The sequence below is a fragment of the Oryzias melastigma genome, linkage group LG23, assembly GCF_002922805.2.
Source record: "Oryzias melastigma strain HK-1 linkage group LG23, ASM292280v2, whole genome shotgun sequence".
In the NCBI taxonomy this organism is placed as follows: Eukaryota; Metazoa; Chordata; class Actinopteri; order Beloniformes; family Adrianichthyidae; genus Oryzias; species Oryzias melastigma.
The window spans coordinates 10,638,893-10,657,358 of record NC_050534.1 but is presented as its reverse complement, the minus strand read 5'-3'; the positions used below and the strand labels follow the sequence as shown (position 1 = coordinate 10,657,358).

General features: G+C 37.5%; 1 protein-coding gene across 3 annotated transcripts in view; it reads right to left on the bottom strand.

Moving 5' to 3' along the window:
* Positions 1-18,466, bottom strand: part of ccdc146 (coiled-coil domain containing 146) — a 76,842-nt gene that overhangs the window by 18,804 nt on the left and 39,572 nt on the right. For 2 of the 3 annotated variants that reach the window (XM_024285838.2, XM_024285847.2), the window contains exons 5-16: positions 16,293-16,344; positions 14,024-14,106; positions 13,152-13,245; positions 12,993-13,066; positions 11,717-11,944; positions 11,553-11,642; positions 10,995-11,091; positions 3,398-3,490; positions 3,140-3,310; positions 2,857-2,945; positions 690-854; positions 499-574 (exon numbers count right to left, since the gene is read on the bottom strand). In XM_024285838.2, coding sequence (XP_024141606.1) covers positions 499-574; positions 690-854; positions 2,857-2,945; positions 3,140-3,310; positions 3,398-3,490; positions 10,995-11,091; positions 11,553-11,642; positions 11,717-11,944; positions 12,993-13,066; positions 13,152-13,245; positions 14,024-14,106; positions 16,293-16,344 — 1,312 coding nt within the window. The remainder of the gene's footprint in view (positions 1-498; positions 575-689; positions 855-2,856; positions 2,946-3,139; positions 3,311-3,397; positions 3,491-10,994; positions 11,092-11,552; positions 11,643-11,716; positions 11,945-12,992; positions 13,067-13,151; positions 13,246-14,023; positions 14,107-16,292; positions 16,345-18,466) is intronic. The other variant, XM_036210150.1, reaches the window with a different exon arrangement.

Below are 18,466 nucleotides of genomic sequence, written 5' to 3'. Positions count from 1 at the left end.
AATTTACTGCATTTTATTGACTACAGAACTAAAGAACTAAGACTTTCATGGTTGAAACATTCTTAAAACTTCTGCACAGTTGTGTGTCTTAATTTAAGTTATTAATCAGATAGGCAACCTATTTATATTTTAAAAAAAAGAAAAAAATAGTAACAAATTCATTTAAAAATGTCTTTATAAACTAGAATAAAGATGAAAAACTAACTTGCAAAAATTCATAAGATGTCCAAATCTGGAAGGTGTAGATGTGCTTTCCTTTAAATCAAATCACCACAAAGAATAAGCAAGTTTGTGGGTTTGTAGAATTACATTAATTTGATTTTAATTTGAGTGAAACTCTAAATTTGTTTACAATTTGTTTCTTTTGTAAGTACACCTGAGAAAGATAAAAGTTTGCTTTCTTCTTCTGTTGCAACATTTCATGCTGTTTTGTGGGAATTTGAAAGAAATTGAAAAACAGTTTTCCCCGTGTGAGTTTTTGTGTATTTTTGTGCAGACCTTAGTGAGGCTGTCGCGTAGTTTCATCCTGTCGTTGTTGGTTGCAGAGGCTTTCATGTTAGTTTGGTGGATTGCCCTGGAATGCAAACACATTGAGAACATGAGATACTTTTTTTCTTCATCTCATTATCTTGTTGCAGTTTTATCGTGTCTTACACCAACCCCCACCTCAACCAGAACCATGAACACACCTGTTGATGTTGACCAAAAGGCCGCACTGGGATGACAGCTGGTTCTCCAAGAGTTTTTCATGTACGGTCAAATCCTGAGCTGCATTAGTGACAGACTTCTTCAGATTAAAGTAGCGCTGCCTCTCTTCCGTGCTTATTGCACACAGGTTAGAATACTCCAAAATCCTATTAAGATAATAATGAAAAAAAATGGTGTTTAGTCAGCAAAAAGGGGGATATTTCATGGAGTTTTTGTTACATAAAAGTAATAACTACAAACCAATAGAGCTTAACTGTTCAGAGCATTCAAGTGAAAAGATCAGATTTTGGTGTTTTGAATGAATATTTATTTTTTTTTAAATACAGATTTTACCAATTTGTACAGATTTTTTCAGAATTTTTACAATTGAAGAGCAGAAGTTAAAGAAAAGATGTCACTAAATGCAAAAATATTTTGTTTAGCAAAAAAATAAAAAATTAGGCCAAAAAATGGTTTAAGAGCAGGTGTTCAATCTTTATTTTTTTTTTTAAAAAACCTTCAACAAAAAGTGTCTGAAAGAACTTTCTCAAGGCCTGGCAGGTATTTTTATTCTAAAAATTACAAGTTTTATTTTTTCCTCTTTAATTGACAGTGTTTGGGGTGCTACAAATGGGCTTTACTGTATGTTTCTGTACCACTGACCGTGCTGCGAGCTGGGCCAATCTTTTTCTGCTTTTATTCAGTCCTAACTCGACATGAGTGCTTCATATGAGCCTACTTCAAAAGAAGCTTTCATATCACAGTCACATTTCCAGTTCAAACGATCAGAGAATTTGTTACGACGGCACTCATTTCTCTCCCCGGCTGACCATTCATTTGCTTTAAATTTATGATGTTGGGAAACATAATGTGAGATGTGAAGACTGCTGAATTATGGAGTTCTGGACATGACATTCAAAAACAATACATGAATTGTTCACTCAAATTAATAACTTGTGGCCACACAAATTAGCATTTTGTGCACACATAATATTCACATTTCAAGTTAAAAACTATGAGAAAATTTGTCATCACAGCACTCATTTTTCACATCTGCTGACAATTTATTTGTTTTGAATCTAAAATTCTTGGCAACAGAATTTGAAGACTACTAAATTATGGAGCAATGGACATGGCATTTAACTCACTAACAAACTAAAGACCGACTGACAAATTGTTCCCTCAAAATAATAATTTGTGGCTACAAATTAGTATTTTGTGCGCATAGATTAGCATTTTAGGTGCAAAAATTATTAGTTTGTGGCTACAATTTAGTATTTGTGGGTACAAATTAGCATTTTGAGCACACAACTTAGTATTGTGCTGACAAAATGCTAATTTGTGCGCACAAATAAGCATTTCGTGGACACTATTTAGCATTTTGGACACACAAATGAGCATTTGTGCACCTACATTAGCATTTTAAGGACACAAATGATTAGTCTTTGGCTACAGTTCAGTATTTGTGGGCACAAATTAGCATTTTGAGCACAAAATTAGCACAGTGTTCACAAAAATGCTAATTTTTGTGCACAAATTTGTTTGTGCCAACTTTTTATACACACAAATTAGCATTTTGTGGCCACAAAAGGCTAATTAGTACCCATAAAATTCGTACTAATTAGCATTTTCTGGATATAATTTAGTATTTGTGGGCAAAAAAAAAAAAATTCTGGGAACAAGTTAGCATTTTGTGCACACAAATGACCATTTGTGCACCTAAATTAGCATTTTAGGGACATAAATTATTAGTTTGCAGGCACAAATGAGCATCTTGTGGGCACAATTTAGAATTAAGTGTGCACCAAATTGCATTTTGTGGCTACAATTTAGTATTTGGGGGCATATAAAATAGTACTTTGCGAACAGAAATTTGAATTGTGTTCACGAAATGTTAATTTGTGTGCACAAATTAGCATTTTTTGCCACACAAAATAGCAGTTTCCGGACACAAATGAACAGTTCGTGGGCCCAAAATACATAAAGCTTTATGCAGACTGGTTGCATGGTCACATCAGAGAGTAGCTGCTTTTCATTGATGAACCCTCTTCTGGTATCTGCTTGCATGAGTTTGAACACTGAAGTGTGACCGATGAATAAAACATTTCTAATCCTGCATTTACCAAGACAAACACATGCAACGGAGCATGAATAAACACACACACACACCTGTGGTGTAGATTTGTGTAGACTTTCTTATGTTCCTCAATGATGAGGTCTTTTTCCCTGAGCTCCTGCTGGATTTGCTCCCTCAGTTGCTGTGGGGAAACTTTAAGCAGGTAAAAAACTGCAGTCTCATCACTCCTCTCTGCGCGTCTATGCATGAATGCAAATTCTTTCAAGTACAACCAGTTATTAATCCTTACTAGCATTTAGAAAATCAGATAAGCAAACAATGATGTCAGATTGGTTTTTAAATCCCCCTGGGTTTTTTCGTTGTTTTTTTAATCACCTTCGCCCTGAGCAGTTCTCGGTGCTCCCGGCCCTTCTGCTCAGCTTTCACGAGTATCTGACATCTGAGCTGGTGGAGTTCTTGTCTTAGGCGCATCGACTCCTTCTGTAGCTCTTGAATTATCTCAAACTGCTGCTTCTTCTGGCTCTCCACCTCAGATAATGATAGCTGCTTGGAAAGTGTTGAGTGTTAAAGTGATGGCTTATCTGTGCCAGTTTCAGGAAAAAAACATTTTACTTTGAAAATCCAAACCCTTACCTGTGTTTTGAGGTAGTCTTTCAGAGCTTCCACCTCCTTCTGAAGCTCCATCCCTTGCTTCGTTGTGGCCTCTCTTTGAGGAACAGCATCTAACTGAATATTCAGGAGTCAGAACGCAAAAGCCTCTTCAAATTTTTATCAAGCCACGCAGGCTTTCATCTGCTTTAAGTCGGGCTTGTGAGTCTGCTCGAAAAGGGAGAGAATGGGATGTTTGCGCGGTTACCAAATTCAGTCAGAACATTTTCAGAACCGCATCAAACTCCCATCATCCCCCGAGGTCTCTGGTTCAACTGTGACGAGTTCTCAAAGAGGGTTTGAAAACACACCGGCAGCTTTCTGCTGGGGAATTCAGCACTCAATCCATGAAATCAAACTCAGTTGATGAATTTCCCTGAATCAACAAACTAAATTTAATTACACATCAGCTTTTTTTAAAAATTGTTTCCCAAAATTGTGAAATTTCCAATTTGTTCCCTGTAATTGAATGACGTATTTGAATAAATTCTCTACTTCTTTTACTGTTTTTTATTTGAGAAAATATTTCAAAAATACATTTACAGACGTACAGATACACACAAACCCCTAAGATGCAATAGAGTCAACAATTAATCATCCTAACTATTAGATTTAGAGTCTCACTACGATTATCTTTCGTTTTTAAAAGCGTTCCAGTGGTCTTTCAATCATGATTTTTACCCTTTTTTAAGGCCAAAAATTAAAAAACACGTTGACGCAGTTTCATTTGTAGAAATAATTCAGAACTTTTGAGTGACCCTTAGTGTGTTTTTTAGACCATATGGCACCATTGAAACCCTTGAAAGAGTCCACTTTCTAATCCGGCAAGTGTGAATCCTGATTGTGCTTACTGACCTCGAGTTCGGTGGTACACTGCCCTCTGTCTCAATGTTTTAGGACGACTTTAAAGTTTTAGTGCTTGCTGGATTGTTGAGGCATTGTGGGTATTGTAGTCAGGAGTCTGGTGGACTGATGCGTACTATTCTTCAAATCTTTGTTTTGATTATTGTGCCTCACAGTCAGAAAAATAGGCTACTTTTTAAAATGAAAAACATTTCAATTTTCTTCAACCAGAGTTCACATTAGAGGGGTCAAAGACCCACATGTGGCTCCGAAGCTGCAGGTTGCAGACCCCTGCTATAAATCTACGTTTTATATTAATCCAACCAGGTACAAATGGCAATTATCAATGTCTCCATGGTGATCATGTTTACTATGGTTGGCACTTCTGTGTTGCATCACTACCAAATCCAAGTCCCTGATTGATTACAGTGCAACAATTAAGCGTGGAAAAAGTTCAACTGGTTGAACTTTTGGTACACGATCAAGGAACATCCATACCACACCCGTATGTAGAACCTGCGACATGCAATCACGAGTGTTCCGGATGTGGAAGCCCGAAATTATGAGAGGGACCTGGTTGCAGGCAAACATTAGCCGGAAACCAAAATGTTGCAAGTGTAGCCGGAAGCTAAATTTGCGTAACTATACTTGAAGATTTCAAACCCTCACTTTAATCCCAACCATAACATTAGCCCTTACCCTAACAGTAACCCTTACCATAACAGTAACCGTAACCTTCCAGGAGCTAATGCCTACCATTTCTTGATAGTATGTGAAAAAACCCAACATATCCACAAGTTAAAATTGTCATTTTCTCCATAGGACTCAATAATATGAATCAAGACCCCAAGCAGACGACCACAAAATAACTCGAAACCCTGTTCAGGCAAGCTAAGTCAACCTTTCCCAATGCCGACCTTTATTTTCCTGTAATAAACTTCTCTTGTAATCTCACCACGCTTCAGCATAATAATCTTAAAATGATTAATAACTTTATGGTCAATACAGTCCCGTTTCTCCTGGAGATCCCACATGACACATTCCAAACCGAGAAGGACAATATTCATTGATCTTCCATAACTGGATGGATCAATTAGATTTACAGTAAACCTTCAAACCCATCCATTACCCCCACACATAACCCCTTCAACACCTTCGCCCCGGAATCTGGGCTGGGATTCCTATTCAAACATTTTAAATTAGTCTACTCTCTTCACTCCTTCCACAGCCCAAATTCATATATTGGAGAGGGGACTCACATTCATCCCACGACCCGCTAAGCTCGACTGGGAGGAACTCCAAAGGGACCTACATCTTTACCACTGAACAGTCAAATTAACCGACCACTTCTCCACCCAAACCTCAATTTTCCAACATCTACCTTTTACTTATCCACCTACCTGGGAACCAGATCCATCAGGACTCCACCCCCCATACACTTAAGCTCATCAAAACAGACAGACAGGCCCTACACCGCTACCATCCCCCCACAGCATGTCCTCAGAAGAACGTGGGGCCCTCAGCCAACTTATCCATAATCCCAACATGTTCATTAAACCATCAGATAAAGGATCAAAAATAGTTGTTATGGACCGTCAACAATATCTCCTTGAAGCTAACCGCCGACTCAACAATCCAAAATACCATAAATCCATCAGCAATCCCCTACAGCCGCGGACTCAAAAGACTACCAGGACCATCATTCAAACCCTCTCTCTAAAAAAGTAAATTACAGCAAAACAAATAGACTTCCTTTATGGACCAGACCTCCCCAGAACAAGACAATTCTACTTACTACCCAAAATCCACAAGAACCCTGCATCCTGGACCACCCCCTTTGAAGTTCCTCCCAGCCAACCAATAGTATCAGACTGCTACAGCTACACCTACAACATCTCCCGATACATTGATCATTTTCTTGGTCCCCTCTCCACACTCCATCCAAGCTACGTCAAAGACATCTACCACTTTCTGGAAATCATCCGGCCCCTGGCTGTCCCCAAAACATCATACCTTTTTACAGTAGATGTAGACAGCCTGTACACTATCATTGACACCAACAGAGGCCTCCATACCCTGAACCAGGTATTCAGAGCTCATCCAGACCCATCTCGTCTAGATCAGGAATTGCTTAAATTAATTGAGATCCGTTTAAATAACAATGACTTTTGCTTTAACGACAATCTCTTTCTTCAGGTTTCGGGGACAGCCATGGGCCAGAGATTCGCATTCTCTATACCCACTCCTCCTGCTCAACTTAACCAGCATTACAAACCTCTAAAAATAATCCAAAACAACTAGACCAACACCTCATATCCCATCATAGGCTCTATGTCCATCAACACCGCCAACAGAGTTTACATTAACTCCTGCATTTCTTGCCATAAACGTTATATCGGAGAAACCAAACATTCAATTTCCACCCGTCTCACCCAACCCCAGCTACATCTTCACAATGAGTCAATTACTGGAGGAAGCCCCCCCCTTTCTTACTTTTTTTAAAAGGTTGTTTTACATTTGTTATTGTTGATTTTAAATACGTTTTAACCCTTTAGCACTAACCTTTGCATATTAAGTATTTTATCGATTGCATGATGTGCATACTACGACTTTTTAGCGCTTCACCTTTTATTAATCACTTTTTTCAAAGCACTTATCCCACTGGGCTTCCTCAAATCCCACAGTTACTCCCCCTCTTCCCAAGCTCAACAGTGGATACCCCCCAGTTTGGTTTTTTTTTTGTCTTCTTAAATTAAGCTTCTGACAGTACAGTCGGCCTGTGCACATAAAGTCTAACCCTGACCCAAACCCAACCCATAACCCTTACCGTAACCATAACCTATACGTTAACCGTAACTATAACCACAACCCAGCTTCTCCCCACATTCAAGCAACACCGGATCGACCAGAACCAGACGCTGGATCAGAACAATCCCCGCCCCAACATAGCATTTAAAATACCTAGAAAACAAATGACAGCAATCCTAGCTGCTGTTACACACCAAGTCAGAAAAACAATCCCCAAAATCAAGAACAGGACCCTCCAAAGAGCTATGGAAATCATCTCTGGACAGAACCCTCGACCCGACCCAGTCCAACATTTAGAACCTCCACAGAACATACCAATCAGACTAACAGATCCTGAACCGCAAAATCCGAGGAACCCAGAACCGGTTACACAAGAGGAACCCAACCCACCAGAACGTAAAAACCCACCCCACCTAAACCGAACCAGACCAGACCCCACCACACCTCCAAATGGACCCCCATCCACAAACACCGCAGACACTAACCAACAACTATCCATCAATCACGCACCACGTAAACGAACAAACCTAATGAACTACACATCCAAAACCCAAAACAACATTATCGTTCATCACCACCAGGGTGATACACTTAGAAACTGGTCCCTCTCACCACAGAAACCAATCATTACTATGGGGGACTCTAACTTAAAACGTCTACCAACCAACACTAACCCGAACATTCAGGTGGATTGCTACCCAGGTGCTAAAATAAAACATGCGATCCTAAGAAACAAAACACCACCCACAGACTCCACAGAAAAAAAAAATCATCCTCTCATTTGGGATCAACGATAAAGATGATCCTCATCTTGATGAAATGCGTGAGAACTTAAACTAACGGACATAGCCAGCAACACCTTCCCAACAGCGGAGATCTTTATTCCCCTGCTAAATTTTTCGAAGAATCTAACAACAAACCAGAAAAAGAACCTGACAAGCCTAAACAGAACCATACAACTCAACCACCCACCACAACTAGCAATCAAACAAATCCCAAACTCTGAGTTCAGAACAGAAATGGACCTAATCCACTGGACTCCTTTGACAGCAAAAGCGATATTCATCAACTGGTCTAAACATTTAAACTAGAAATACATGAACTTGTTGAACCACGAACGAATAAGTCTATCATTAATTTATCACAGACATTTGCACTCACTCCAATGCAGACTTCTCTGCTTAACAGAGGACTTACCTTCTCACCATCGACCACACACATCCCACAATTAAAAGAACTAACTAAACTTGACATTCAAAAATTCCATCGAACAATAAAACTAAACGATTATTTCCACAACAAAGGCGACTCAAACGATACATTCAACCCATTTAGACCTACATCTATATGGGAACCTCCAACCCACACTCTGGATCCTTTGATTAGCAATTCATTAAAAACACTCAACTTGATCCAGAGACACCCAATCTCACAAAACAGGAGAGAAAAGCTTTGAAGGAACTCGAACATAATGATTCCATTATCATAAAACCAGCTGACAAAGGTTGTGCAATAGTCATTATGGATGAAACAGATTACATCGAAGAGGGTATGAGACAATTAGCTGACACAGAATACTACAAACCTCTCCAAATACCCATTTACACACAAACCAAAACACAAATCAATTCAATACTTAAACGAATGCAACAAAAGAAAATCTTAACAGCAAAACAAGTCAGTTACTTACAAGGCCCACCCACACCACGACCACAAATTTTTTACCTCCTTCCAAAAATCCATAAAAAAAACAGAAACTTGGCCTACCCCACACCGGATCCCACCAGGTCGACCCATTGTATCAGATTGCAGCAGTGAGTCCTACGAAACGGCACAACTCATCGAATTTTACTTAGGACCCCTTTCTACCAAACATCCCAGCTATATAAAAAAACACAACGGATTTCATCCAAAAAAAATCAACCAGGAAATAATCCAACCAAACAGTTTCCTTTTCACAATGGATGTGGAGAACCTATACACAGACATGGAAACAAATATGGGAATTGATTCTATCAAGCAGTGCTTCCTTCACAACCCGGACCCAAGCCGCCCTGAACAGGACATCCTGGAACTCCTCCACATCAACAGGGAAAAAAAAGATTTCCTTTTCAATGACCACTGGTTTCTGCAGATCAAAGGAACAGCCATGGGTAAAAGATTCTCCCCTTCATATGCCAACATCTACATGGCCAACTGGGAAAAACAAGCTCTAGCCAAATGCCCACTCCAACCGCAAATCTTCCTCAGATACCTTGATGACATCTGGGGTATCTGGAATCATACCACAGAGGACTTTACACATTTCGTGGACATCCTGAACCAACATCACCCATCCATCAAACTCAAACCTACACCCAATTTCAGTCAACTTCCTGGATGTCACCACTTTCAAGTGCCCACAATTCACAATCTCAGGTAAGTTGGATACTAAACTCTACAGGAAACCAACGGACACTATATCCCTCCTACATTTCGACAGTTTCCATCCAAAACATACTTTCAAAGGTTTGATCAAATCACTAATAATCAGAATCAACAGAATCTGCTCTAACCCGGAGGATGCCAACTCGGAAATCGGCACCCTATGCAAAGCCCTCTCAGAAAGAAACTACCCCAGAACCCTACTGCAGAAGACCAGAGGAGAAATCGACCGAACCCGACCCTCGAACCCACAACCAAGAATTCTTCCACTCATAATGACCTACACAAAAACTAACATGAAAATCCAAAACAACATCAAAAGCAGGATGCTGGATGAAACCCGAACTCTGAAAAACATTCGCATTATCTCAGCCTTTGGCAGAAAACCCAACCTAAAGGATCTCCTTACCAGCTCCAAACTCAAAACTAAACTACGACCCAAAACTAATACCATATCCAAACACATCATCAGGAGCCAATCCACTGGAAAAATAGTAGAAATCAACACCCCCCCAACCAGAGGAACCAAAAATCTAATCTACACAGCACATTCATTTCAAAAATCCACCATTACAACACATCTAGGGTCATGACTGTCTGAATATCCTAACTGATATGTAGAAGAGTGCATTATCCATACCCAGGAGACCGGCACACCGTGGTCCGCCATCGAGTGGAGTCCGAACCGGGGCAGGGATTCGAGTTGGGCCTTTGGTCCAACCCAACCAATAAACCTAACACTCACTTGTAGGGGAAGAGAGTGAACTTTGTTCGAAATTCTGATTTCTGGCTAATGCTGATGCTCTGACGCCATCTTGGGGCGATGTTCCCAGGTCCTCTTGGAAATTCTGGTCCACACTCATCTACACTTTTCACTGACAGTGACCACTTCAACACGACTCGACACAGTTACAGTCCCATCAGTTGTCACGCACCTAGGTGTGTTAAATGTGTTTTCTGCTTTAGGTCCATCCCCTGAGGGAGAGGTGAGCTGCAGACACAGCCGCGTTTGGGAACCATTTGTTGGTTTAACTCCCCAAAGAACCCCAAGAACCCCAGAGCTAGCATTATTTGTGAAACAAACATGGCGAGGAATATGGGAGCTATCCAGCCGTACAGTTTGGAGCCAGATTCCAACAAAGATGTATGGAGCAGGGAGCTTGTGCCCCTCCCAGCATGACAAACACGATCATTTTCTGACGTCATTTTGTTCGTCTGATTTTCAACAAATGCAATTATAAGCTAAATGTGTTATATATTTCCTCTATCATCAGAAAATTGCCACAAGAACATGTTAAAAACACACAAAAACACACTAAAGTGAGTATTTATGCTCCAGGCTTTCCAGAATGTCACGGGAACTTAAAAAAACAAACAAAAAGACAAAAAAAGAAGCTGCTTTTGGAGTTTTGGTGATAATTTCGGATCTTTTACAACACGTATTTTAAAAAAAAAATGTCATTAACAGGTATAGGAAAAAAAAGTGAAGTTGCATTTGTTGAGTTACCTGGGCCTGCAGCTCATTACAGACGGATGTTTTAAAAGCCAGCTGCTCCGTGGCCACGGTCAGCGCCTGCTCCATCCTTTTGAGGGCTTGAATCTGCCTGAGGAAAACCAAAGGAACCCATAAAATATTTACCACCACCATGGCTGCTGCTGTGATTTTTCTTCCACGGCGCTGTGTGCACAGATTTCTGTCACTGAAAATGACTCAACGTAAACATTTCAGAAATCAAAAATGTAGTTTTTAATCCACTTATTTGTTCTCATACTTTAAAACTACATGACTGATTATAAATAAAATAGTGTAAGGTTGATTTCAATCCAAAAAAATACATTTATTTATATGAATTGATGTTTGTTGGTAATTTCTTTAAGCTAAGGAGTAAAAGTTAGTAAAACAAACATGAAATCTGAGGCTGCTTCATTGCTCTACAAATGCAGACCAGCGAGGAGCAATCTAACTGCTGCAGCTTTTATGAAGAACACGAACTGTAAACAGCTTTTGTTGTTCTTCGAGGAAAGCTGGAGTGCGAGTGTGGAAGATTTTTTTAAGATTTCATACCTGTTACTCTCAGTCAGTTGCACAGATCTGCTCTCGTAAACCTGCTTTTTCTCGCTCATGAGGCTCCGCAGTTTCATTTCCAGCACACCTCTAAATAAAAAGAAAAAAAATAATAAAAGGATCCATTTCCTAGTTTAATATTTCATTTTTTTCCTGGTTTGCACCTGTTTCCGGTGAGTTCTGCCACCTCCTCCTGCAGGAGCTCCCGCTTCTTCAGGAGCTGCCGCTGCTCCCCCTGACTGGCCTCGACTTTGGCCTTCAAACCCTCCAGCAGCTCCTTCAGATCCTCCCGCGTCGTCCTGAGGGACCGGTTCCCCTCGTTCAGCGCGCTCGCACGCTGCTCCATTTCTGAAAACTCAACATTCAGGGCTTCCATCTTCACCGCCGCCTCTCTTTGTGGTTTATTTAGGAGAAAGGGAACAGATAAAGAATGAGAGGGGAAGCCGACTGAAAGGAGAGTAAATTTTTTATTTATTTTTTTAATACACTTGTCTTGTAAGACTTCATTTCTTATAAATTAACAGCACATCCATCTTTTATGTTCACCCCCCACCAGAAATCCCTCAGCTTTGTACATTTCAAATTACAAGCCACGGCTCTGACGGCTCACGCGGAATGTTCCGGAGCGTTTGCAGGCAAGACGAATATTATTTTGAAATCGACACAAAGGAGAACGTTTAAAAAATACACATGCAGGTTTAGACGTTCCCACAACAACAAATATTAGCAACCTGTGTGAGTGATCGCTTGGCAAGCTGAGATTCTGGCTTTGAATTATTGAGAACTGTAAAAAAGGATCAAGCATTTGTGATCCTGACATGAGTAGAAAAGAAACAAAGCAGCAGCAGATTATCTGGATCTCAAATTAGGTTGGAAATGTGTACATTTATCATTTTTAAGAACAAAAGTAGAGAAATATCCAGTCAGTTTGACAGGATTGATGGAAAATGTCACCTTTGAAAAACGCCATTTCTGGTGTCTTTAACATGCATTTTTCTCATGATTGAGGACATACTGTATGTAAAGAAAAATATGTTTTAAATAATTGCATTTTTGAGTATTTCTATATTAATGTGAATCAGGAGCAGACGAAACAATGCTGTTTGAAGAAAAATTTGGGATGTAAAAAATGCGCTCTGACATCACCTGCCCGTCCTGGGAGAGGATTCCTCCTTCATGTGGACATCACTGAGGTTTCTTATTTTTTTTTTTACCCCAATTTTTATTTTCTAGGAGTTTTTCCTAAAAGGCATATATGGCATTTATTATTTTGGCTAAAAACTGATAAAATCTCAATAATAAAACCACTGGGAACACTTCTAAAATAAATAAAGAGATGTTTGGAGTGGGTCTTTCATCAAACTCTTTGTTATTCCGAGTGTTCCTGACACTATAGCGCCTCTGGAACGTGAGCATCACAATGGAGTTAAATGTACTTACTCCAACTTGGAGCGTTTCCTTTCTGCCTCCTTAAAAATCTGGTCAGGTCTGCTGAGGAGCTGGGCTTTCTCAGCCTTGGTAGGAGCACACAAACATAAGAAGGCAGATGATTTGTTATTTTATTAATGTTGAGAAGCTCTGCCAGCTCTTTTCACAGACCTCTTTGAGCTCTATGGCTTGCTTCTTCTCCTCCAGCTCCTTCTGTTCCTCTAATTTGGCTATTTCATGAGCTTCCAGATCCTTCGTCAGATTTCTATGCATGTGGGAAAAGTAGGGGATATGCAGAAATGCATTTGATTTTTAAGGAAATTAGGTCAACTTTGCTTAAACAGTTTTTTTAGTACCAAAAAGAAAGCAAAAACGATAAATTAAATTGAAGAAATCTTTAAAAATGAGATAAAATTAAGATAGCTCATTACGGGGCTACAGCTGAAAAAATATTATGATTTCTTGGTTCTTTTTTATAGAATATCATTGATTTCACAAAAGTTTTTCTTAACTCATGGTTAGTGGTTGGGTGAAGCCATTTATTGTCAAAAAACTCAGTCTAATGACAACAGAAACTTCCCAAATGACCCAATTCAAAAGTTAACATACGAAACAGTTTAATTACAGTCACAGTTGAGAATTCAATGTGTGTGCGCCAGGTATGTACAGACATTTCTGGATCCTGACATTTCTGGAAAAGCTACAAAGCTATCAAAAATCTATGGGAAAAGGTAACTGAACTGTACAAAACAAGAAAGAGATATATAAAGAACTGAGAAAGCCAGTCAGCAGTGTTCAAACTTTGACAAAGAGGTCACAAACATTTATGTTATCCTTCACATTCTATAAAAATGACCAAGAAATCATATTTTCTTCCAGGGTATGTACACTCATGGACGAGCACAACTGTATCCCAGGCAAACATGGACTCTTGTAGTTAAACATGTCGTAGTTTTGGAATGAAAGAAATTCAAACCATCAGTTGAAGAAATAAAAACAAAGAAAATTATTAGAAAAAAAAATGTTATCTCTTGATGCATTACCGGATTTCCTGTTGTCTTAATGCAACTTCTTCCATCAGTTCTTCATATTTGTCATTTAAATCCTCTGTATCGATGTTTGATTCCTGAAGAGGAACAAGTTGGAAAATGTTCAGACAGAGGAAAACACTTTAAATAAAATTTCAGATGGATGTTTTCTTCATAAAACTAAAAACATTTCATTTTTCTGCAACCCTGTAAGAGAACTTTAATACTCGATTCTCAGGGGTTGGTGGCATTGTTGAAGATGAGCAGATTTTCTTTTCCTTGACACTGACGTGTGATTGCATTTGAAATATTCTATTAAAGATATCTTTTTTCACTGCTGTGTTTGCGAAACAAATTTAATTTTCCACTCAGCATTTTTAGCATAAATACTGTCATTAGCTTCACTCAGTTATTTCTTCAAAGCTCAACATCTACCTTTCCCTTCAGCAGTCATTTTCAACATCTCAATAATCCTATTCTTCCTGATAATAACCCACAACAGGCTTGTGCTTTTAATGGGATTTTCCTCAGCAGATTTTTAAAGCTGATGGCTAAAAAAGCTAATGTGGTGTGTCTTTTTATGGACGGAAATGATATTCCACAATGTGATGAAGTCTCCCAGTTTAAATAGTTGAAGCGATGCAGACCTAATTAGCCCTAAAACATCAGCAAAGTGCCACAGACACAAAGCTTTGAGCAGATGCTCGGACTGATGTCCCAGTCAATGACTTTTTAATTTTGTTATCATTTAATATAGAAGAATAAAAAGTCATGCTCAGTTTTACAATTTGTACGATAGAATATTAGGGCCACCAAAAATGAAAATAAATAACTATATTAGAAAAAGTTAACTTTTTATAAGAATGAAGTCATAAAATTATGAGAAAAAAATACGTTATTTTTAAAGAATAAGGTTGTCACACAAGAAAAAAAAAAGTCAAAAATTGACGACAGTAAATTCACAAAGTTATGAAAAAAAGTCAATTTTATGAGAATGAATAGTTTAAGAGTTATTTCTTAAAAGCAAAAGGTGAAAGTAAAAAAAAAATGAGAAAAAAATTGACAATCAAGTTGAAATTGAGGAAAAAAGCTGTAATTTTACTAAAATTACCTTGTACCAATATTTAAAAATTTGCATTTTTAAAAGAATGAGATTGTAGAATTATCAGAAAAACTGAAAAACAGATAACGATAAAGTCATAAAATTATGAGAAAAAGATCAACATTTTATGAGTCATATATCAATGGGGAAAAAAGTCAATAATTGACACCAATCACATTGTACAATTATGAGAAAAAATATGTAATTTTACTCAAATATGGTTATAGAATTATGAGAATCAGAATAAAATTGAAAAAAATTCTACAAGAAACATGTTATTCTTTTTGTACAAGTCTAGTTTTAATTTTATGAAAATTTGCAAAATAGATAAAACTACAATGGAGTATTAGGATAAAAAAAAGTCAATAAATATGAGAAAAACATCCTTAAAGTATATTTAAAAACTTTTTTTTTTTTTTACATTTTCCCAAATTAAGCTGTAAAATGATTTAAAAAAAAGTAATCTTTTAAATTTTTAGCTTATAATTTATTATCTTTTATAACTAAATCGTAAAATATTAACTTTTTTCACGTTTATTCTTATAAAATGTTGAAAATGTTCTCATAATTTCACAACTTTAATATTGTAAATTTCATTTTTTTGTGCTTTTTCTTCTTTTTATTGCGACCCTAATAGTCTGTTCTTAAATTTGAAGTTTCAGCTTTAAATACTAAAAACATTTAGACTATGTCCAAACTCCCAAACCTCCACCAGACTATCTGGTGGATAGAGGACTAGATTCTAATGCAATTCCAATACATGATCCCTCATTAGCCTAATGTGAGGTTAAACTTTTTCAGAAGTGAAAACCTAAGAAATGTGAACACCTAAAATGTTTAAGACTATCACTGAATCCATTGTAAACTTTCATAATTTATTAAAAATACATTTATTTTTGTTAAATAACAAAATTGCTCCAATGCAATGCATTATGGTCAATATTTTCCAAACAAATCGATTTGGATCGATTCACTTGTTTTTTGGTGGCTCTGGATTTTGAAATTGTAAATTTAGACAATTGAAAAATGAAAACACCCTTTATAGTGTACAAAGTAGTAAGTAGTGAATGAATATGGACACAACCTTATATTTTACTTTCTTTTTTTTAAAGGGGAGGGGCTAAAGAATTAAAAAAATGTAAAAAAAAAGTCAGATTTCTATTTTATGGAACTGAAACTTACAGCTGGTTTCTTCTGAATCTCTGCCTCCAGATGCTTCTTCTCCTCCCGGAGCCTGCACAAAGAGAAGCAGAACAGAGTTTAGGCAACATAAGAGAAGCCCCCCCACCCAAAAAAAAAAACTGATTTCAGTTCCTGATTCTCAGAAAGAGGAATCCACTGACACAAAGCAGCATTTACATTTTTAGAATTGATGATTCCCATCAACTGAATCATAAAATACAATCGAAACAATGGGTTTCTTTGTTGGAAAAGTGACTGAAAAAGCTATTTAAAAAACACAAATCAGCATTTTTTTTTTAAATGACACGCTTCCTGTTCATTTAAATGAAACTTGTGTGCTGAAATCTACTTTCAACAAACATTCTTCATCTCAGTGCAGCAGATGCTTTTGGAGCAGTCGATTTCAGTTTGAGTGAAATAATTTCAGGCCGGCTCCATCATTATAAACTCCCAGCTGCACATTCTACAAAGCAAATCATATTCATCTTCCTGACAAGTTTATATAGTGGATTTAAAATAAAAATGGATTTAAAAACACCCTGCAGGGATGTTACAATGCATGATTTTAAAAAGTAAAAAAAGCCTGAAGAGGGCTTTTGTCTAAAGATAGAGAAGGCGTATTTACATGGCGAGCATCTGCCTGTCTTCAGACAGAACGGCAGCATAAAGAACTGTGAGGATGAAGGGAGGAGGGAAGGAGAAGAGTTCAGGATGAAAGAAAGGGCGATATGAGGCGGCAGTCGGGGGACAAAAGGCTGTCATAAATAACACGCACGCTGGCTGGCTCGCTCGCCGTGTTAGAGTATGACTGCATCCTCAGAGAATGCACTGCAAGTGGTTTGCATTGAATATTTCAATTACTGCTGAGCCACAGAGTTAAGAAAAAAAAATGTCTGCCTCCTACAGACCGTACCTTTGCCACACAGTGCGGGCTTTCTATGCAGCGGCTGCTTTAATCTGCAGAGGCAGTGCAGAGTCTAAAGCAAAGCGGGGATGAGTTAATAAGGTTTGTTACATCATAACAGCAACTTTATTGGCTGTTATGACCATACTTTATCACATTTTTATCTTTGTTTTATATTTAAAACATAGATATAAATCTGAGAATGAAATAGGATCATTATTTTACAACCAATGTACTTTTTTTTTAGGATTTGGAGAATTTTATGTAGTTCTCAAGTTGACTAAATAGCTTTGAAACTTTATATTTCAAAGTTCGAAAATTATGAGAAAAAAAAAGTCAAAAATGTAGTTGCAACATTGTGAGCAAAACTTTGTAAATTTACTAGAAAAGTTTAAAAATTTTGAGTAAAAATGTAAAAAAAAATTAAAAGTCATGAAAAAAATAAAAACATGAAAATTATGAGCGAAACATTCTTATTTTACTAGTAAAAGTAAAGTCGTATACTTTTGAAAGAAACTGTGAAAAGTAAGTCGTAAAAATTTTTGGAAAAAAGAAAAGTTGTTAAGGAAAAAGCCATAATTTTTTCAAAAATTAAGTTATTTATTGTAAAAAAAAAGAAAGTAAAGAAAACAAAGTAGTATGTTTACAAAACAGGTAAAACTATAACTGAGTATTAAGGACACCATAAAATAAATAAATACAAAATGATATCTTTTTTGAGAATAATGTAAAATTGTGAGTAAAAAGTCCAGCATTTTCAGAATAAAGCCATAAAATTGCGATCCATTTTTAAAAACCAACAACAATGAAGATAAAAAATGATACAAACAGAATCAATATAAATAAAATTTAGCATCAAATACAAAAGGTGTTTTCAAATTCAAAGACCTAAAACTATGAGATAAATCTAAAAAAATTACAACAAACTAAAAAAATTTTGAGGAAAAGTCAAAAATCAACAATAGTCGTAAAATTATAAGTAACGTCAAATTTACAACAAGGTAAAAAAAAAAAATTGAGAAAAAATTGACAACTATAATGTCACAACATTATGAACAAGAAAATCCATCCATCCATCCATCTTCTTCTGCTTCATCCGGGACCGGGTCGCGGGGGCAGCAGTCTAAGCAAAGATGCCCAGACTTCCCTCTCCCCGGCCAGTTCCTCCAGCTCCTCTGGGGGGACCCCGATGTCATGATTCTGTGTTCTGGTTTTGTTATGTTCTGTTTTCCCTGTCAGTCTCACCATGTTCAGGTTTAATCATCCACAG